This window comes from Myotis davidii, unplaced genomic scaffold (genome assembly GCF_000327345.1).
Source record: "Myotis davidii unplaced genomic scaffold, ASM32734v1 scaffold524, whole genome shotgun sequence".
Lineage (NCBI taxonomy): Eukaryota > Metazoa > Chordata > Mammalia > Chiroptera > Vespertilionidae > Myotis > Myotis davidii.
Genome location: NW_006299263.1, coordinates 1140409 through 1146215, shown reverse-complemented (window position 1 = coordinate 1146215; position 5807 = coordinate 1140409). Strand labels below are relative to the sequence as shown.

Below are 5807 nucleotides of genomic sequence, written 5' to 3'. Positions count from 1 at the left end.
TGATAGAACTGTATTCCAGCCACAGTCCTGTTCCTATGCTTCTGCCACAAGTCACTCTTCACCCTGTTTTTCTATGATTTTTTTCTTCCTCTTCCCCCACGTGCCTTTGCCTATGCTATTGTCATGCCCTAATTGCAAGCCCTTTTCTCCTGCTCTTCCCATGCATGCCTTTCATGGGCTATGTGTTGAGTATTATCTGTCAGACATTGTGCCAGGCACTGCAAATATAAAGATGAACAAGACAGGATTCCAACTCTCAAGGAGCACTCTGTGTGGTTTGTGTATATGTGTAAGGGGGGCACACATGTGACCAGAAGACTCCAATGCTGTGTAACCCTGGTGCTCTGAGAGAGGTAGGCCAGACATTCTGGGACACAGAGGAAAGGTAATTGATTCTGATAGTAAGGTCTGAGGAAAATTTCTGGAAAAATGAGATTCCAAGTGAACTCGAAGGAGAGTGTGTTATGTACAACTCTTACTCCAGAGGGAGCTATGGCATTTTCATGGGAAATTGCTTGGTAGATTTTAGGTAGGTTATCACATTCCTATCATCACAGTCAGCAGAGGTAGTGCCATCTCTGTCACTCATGACAGTGGAAAAAAAATTCCCTCATACATTTCCAAATCCACTCCAGTGGGCCATCCTGCCATTGCTTAAGAATCACAGAGAAACCAGTTAAAAAGGTTTTTGAGGAAGAGAAATTAGTAAGGGGAATTGAAACAGTGTACAAGACCATTCTTCTACGTGAAGTAGAAGAAGCCTGACCTGAACTCTTACTTCATCGTCCATCCTATGTCCAGTCCTGGGTCTCAGCGCATGTTTCTAGGATGGAAGTTGACATTGAAAGTAGGCATTAGCTGCAAGGCTCGGGAAAGCTACGGCTGTTAAAGTTGGGCTACTTTCTGTATGTCTTTGCATGTATTAAGAAGGCCTCATATGTTTTAAGTCTATTGCTTCAGGATTAGCAGGGGATTCTTAATTCTCTAAAAGGTTACTCTTTATTGTATTGTACTTGTTTTGCTAGCATGTCCTTTAAAGTTATAGGATTATCAAAGATGGAGACATAGGCTTGATGACTCCATATGGCCCATTTTAAAGGTGATGGACCAGTAAATGCAGCTGTGTGAACGATCAACTGTGTGAGTTTACTATTAGTAAAGCAACACAAAAGATACTATCTCATTTGGAAAATTTATCTTTATCACTGTTAAAAAGTAGTATGTCCTGGGTAACAAGCTTTTTAAGAAAATAAAGTTTAAAAATCTGAAGATTTTTTTTTTATTGGAAGATATCAAACATAAAAGTAGTGAGAAAGGTGTTATTGATCCCCTTTCATCCTCCTTGGACAATTACCAACTTGTGGTCAGTCTTCTTCCATTCATACACCTAAGCCACTTCTGCACTGACTCCTTCCCTTGGATTATTTTGAAGCAGTTCCAGACATCATATTACATCCTTATAATAAAAGCCTAATATGCAAATCTATCAAATGGCAGAATGACCAGTCACTATGACGCGCAATGACCGCCAGGGGGCAGACACTCAATGCAGGAGCTGCCCCCAGCCTGCAGGCCCCAACCGGTTGCCCAACTGATCGGCAGCCAGGCCTAGGGACCCTACCCATGCACAAATTTTATGCAACGGGCCCCAAGTCGATAAATAGTTTAGTATCTCCAAAAGAAGAGTACTTGCTCTAGCCAGTTTGGTTCAGTAGATAGAGCTTCGGCCCATGGACTAAAAGGTCCCAGGTTCCATTCCAGTCAAGGGATGTACCTCAGTCGAAGGCTTGATCCCTGGCCCTGGTTGGGGACATGTGGGAGTAACCGGTCGATGTGTCTTTCTCACATTGATGTTTCTCTTTCTGTGTCTCTCCCTCTAGCTTCCACTCACTCTAAAAATCAATGGAAAAATATCCTCGAGGGAGGATTAACAACAATAAAAAAGAGTACTTAAAAAGATCAAATAAAACTAAAATATCATAATAAAAAATGAATGCTTTCTTAAATAACATGAACTGTGCAGTCAGTTTTTTTGATTGTCTTAGTTGACATGTCTCTGAAGTCTGTCTTAATCTTTAGGCACAATCACTTGTGGGTGTTGTTCTTCTCTGTTTCTCTTTGTCTCTCATTCTCTCTTATCCTACAATTTATTTTAGAAAATGGGCTATTATATTTTCCCATAGTCTGCATTTTACTGATTGGTATTATTTAACACGTTATGCTGTATTTTTCATTAATTGCTAGGTAGATATACAAGCAATGTATGGAGGAGAGGAGTAGAGAGGATACTTCATTATTTTTCCTTCAGAAGGCACATTATGTCTGCTTCTCTTTCAGCGTGGTTAGCAATCATTGGTGTTCATTACCTAGACATTTCATTAGGCATTAGAAAAGAATGTTGTTATAATTCTATTTTTCCTTCAGTTATTAGCCGAATACTTCTATAGAGAGAATCTTTCTACTATCAACTATTTTCTCTTCAGAGATACAGTTTGTATAGGAGAGGCGTGGTAAATGTTCCAGTCTCTCCCATTATTTACTGATTTTCAAAATAATGAATTGGTTTTTCTATCAATATCCAAAAGCAACCAAGGAGATTTCTTTTTGGTTTTAGTTTTAATATCATTATGAACTCTTAGATTTAAATATATTTGATGTTTCAATCCATTGTATTTATTGCCTATACTGAAGTTCAGATGATCCCATCTTTGGCCTGCGGGGGCTCTTCAGTTGGTTCTTGAGTCCTTTGACACAACCTTAACCCTCATAAACTCTACTAGCTTTCTTGCATTCAGATACGACGAATATTCTGGTCTCATTCTGTACATTCCCTGTCCTAGATCTGGAATCAGTCATTTCTCCAGGGAACCTGATTCCTTTTCATGGAAAGTGGTTTTTAGAGACCATATTCTGAGCATATAATAGCCTTTTGTATAAGAGGAGGAAGACAAATAAACTGTGTGATAGCAAACAAAATATTATTAGAAAAAAACAAACCAAACCAGTCTGGGGACACTTGAATTGCATGAGTGAAGAGTTTCGCCAGCCATAAAAGAAGTCTGGGTTTATTTTTCTGGGGTGAAAGAAAGTTTGTACATATTAACATATTGATATTTTCAATTACACTAGATACAATTAGTGTATTTTAAAATTCCAAACCACATCCATGTCTTCTGACATTCCTGGGCTCTAGTATCTTGAGCAATGGTGAGCTGATTGAAGTCTGTGTTATCCTGACACCTTGTGGTGATTTTTGGTTTCTGTAGACAAAAACTAAAACGGAAAAAGAAACCCAAACCTATGTTCTAAATATTCCTCATTCTGTTATATCCTGTTATTCTTCATTCCTGGCAGTCTCATTCCCGAGAAGTTGCCTGTAGGGAACAGTTCAGTATACAAAGCCTTGTGTTTGCTTATTTATTTCAACCCCAAAACTGAGATCGATGTCTTAAAAAAAAGGCTTTCAGGTGGAATTCTATCACAAGGAGGTACCTATTGAACATCTATCCACTCAAAGCCTTTTCATTCATTTCATTTAATTGGTAATGGTCATTCCTCATACTGGTATCATTAGCTAGATATCCTGTTACATCTAGGAGAAAAACTAAGTCTAAGGAAACTAAAATGTAATTTTAAAAGTAATTTTTTAAAAACAGAAGCTAATAAGTGACAGAGATTTTTATTTGGGTCTATATACGCCAGAATCTTATATTCTTCCCAAATACCACATTGCCTCATCTTAAAGAATATAATAATCACTTTTAACATTTAATAAAAAAGTGATAGTTTTTTAAATTTAAGAAAAAAGTAATTGTTGAATACAGCTCACCGTATTTGGTTCGGAGGAATAAAGTGTGTTAGTCAATTCATCTTTCATAGCCTGTCAGGGAGTTACCATCTAGATTTGCAAACTCTTGTTGCTGTCACAGGAAACAGTGGATAATAACTGGAGTTTCCATTCATTGCTTAGCCATTATGGACCTGGTATAGAAGAAAATACAATCATCTGCTTTGTGAGATTTTCTGTGGCATTATTAAGACTTCCTCAAGTGCTAAGACTATTATATTTGTGTTTGATGAACTACATCACATATTCAAATCTACTTTTGTTAAATTTATTTGCTGGGGATAGAGTACAACCTACAACATGCAAGAAAGAGACCAGTTGAAGAGTAAATAAATGCTCAGTCATATGAAAGTTGGCCTAATGGGTTATAAAATCAGAATTTAGTTTCACTTAATTAATTTTAGGGTTTAGTTTCCTTCATAGTTGGAGAAGTTTTAGAATATTACAACTTGATACAAAAACTTCAGCTTAAAAAATCAATTTGATGCTACCTGTCAAAAGAAATATTTAGAAATTTGGCTGCTTTAAAATCTGTTCTGGACATTTCTTTAATCTCCACCGTTCACCCCTCCAGATCTCTACAGTATACATTCCTGAGGCTTTTAAAGTTTCCTCCAAAATGCTCCAGTCACATGTAGTAGTCTACTTGAGAACCTTATTAAAAAGAAACAAACTTTAAAGTATCAAATAAATGGTTTTTTGCTTATTGGCACGTACATGTTCTTCATCATTCTTAACAATTCTGTGTTCTTATGATGTACAATATTCACTAACCAAATTTGTATCATGGAATGGTGTTGATATTTGAGAGCTTTATTCTTCTGAGTTGATTATTGTTATTATAGGATGATTATGATGATGTTATAAGAAATTAGAATTTAAATGTTTTTCATTAGTCTATAAATGCTTTAAGACATCCACCTTTATAGTCAAAACTATTGCCTTTGTTACCCTTGTCAACCTCTTGCTAAATATGACTAGAGCAGAAGTACAGTCCAGAGTGAATGGGATTTGGTCAACATAAACCAACAGTTAGTGACAGTCAGGACTGGAGTCCATATCTCTAAGTATTCTTGGAACTCTTTGAGATAAAAACTAACAGTACCTTCCTTTTCCTTCAGGTTAAAATACTCCAAGCCACTGGGTTGCCACAGCATCTGTCCCACTTTGTATTCTGCAAATACAACTTCTGGGATCAACAGGATCCAGTAATGGTCGCACCAGAAGTGGACACCTCATCCTCTCCTGTCAGCAGGCAGCCTCAGTGCATGGTTGTCTTTGATCATTGCAAAGTAAGTATGTCTTCCAGACTTGGTCAGCATTTAATTACTCAGGCAGACACAAAACAAGAAAATGAACCTTATTTATTTGAATGATTTGGTACTGATATGTGTCTTGGATCAGAGTTTCTTAGAATTGTGCTGTATTAAAAATCTGAAGTGTTATCAGTACATTACGCACCTTAAACTTACACAATGTTATATGTCACTTATATCTCAGTAAAGCTGGGAGAAAAGACAAAACTAAACCAAAGTGTCAATGCAGTTAACTCCTCCATAATCAAAAGTTAACTTTTGTGTGAATACATACACACATTAACACTCTCACATATGTGTGTATGTGTGTGCTCTTCTCCAAAAGGAATCCAGGTTTTATATTAGATTACTAGGGGCCTGATGCACGAAATTCGTGCAAGGGTAGGCCCTCGCAGTTCTGGCCACCTCAGCTGCTACCTCGCAGCCCTCGCCGCCTCAGCTGCCTCTCGGCCCTTGCAGCCCTGCCCACTGGTCATTCTGGAAGGTCGTCCAGATGGTCACTCGGCTGTTCGGTTGATTTGCATATTATGCTTTTATTATTATAGACTAGAGGCCCGGTGCACAAAAATTTGTGCACTCGGAGGGAAGGGGGGGTCCCTCAGCCCGGCCTGTGCCCTCTCGCAGTCTGGGACCCCTCGGGGGTC

At 38.1% G+C, this 5807-nt stretch overlaps 1 protein-coding gene across 1 annotated transcript in view; it reads left to right on the top strand.

Annotated features, from left to right (window-relative positions):
• The window catches only part of KIF13B (kinesin family member 13B), a 176153-nt gene that overhangs the window by 105803 nt on the left and 64543 nt on the right, over nt 1–5807 (top strand). The window contains exon 21 of the mRNA XM_015571149.1: nt 4969–5139. Within this exon, the coding sequence (XP_015426635.1) occupies nt 4969–5139 (171 nt within the window). The remainder of the gene's footprint in view (nt 1–4968; nt 5140–5807) is intronic.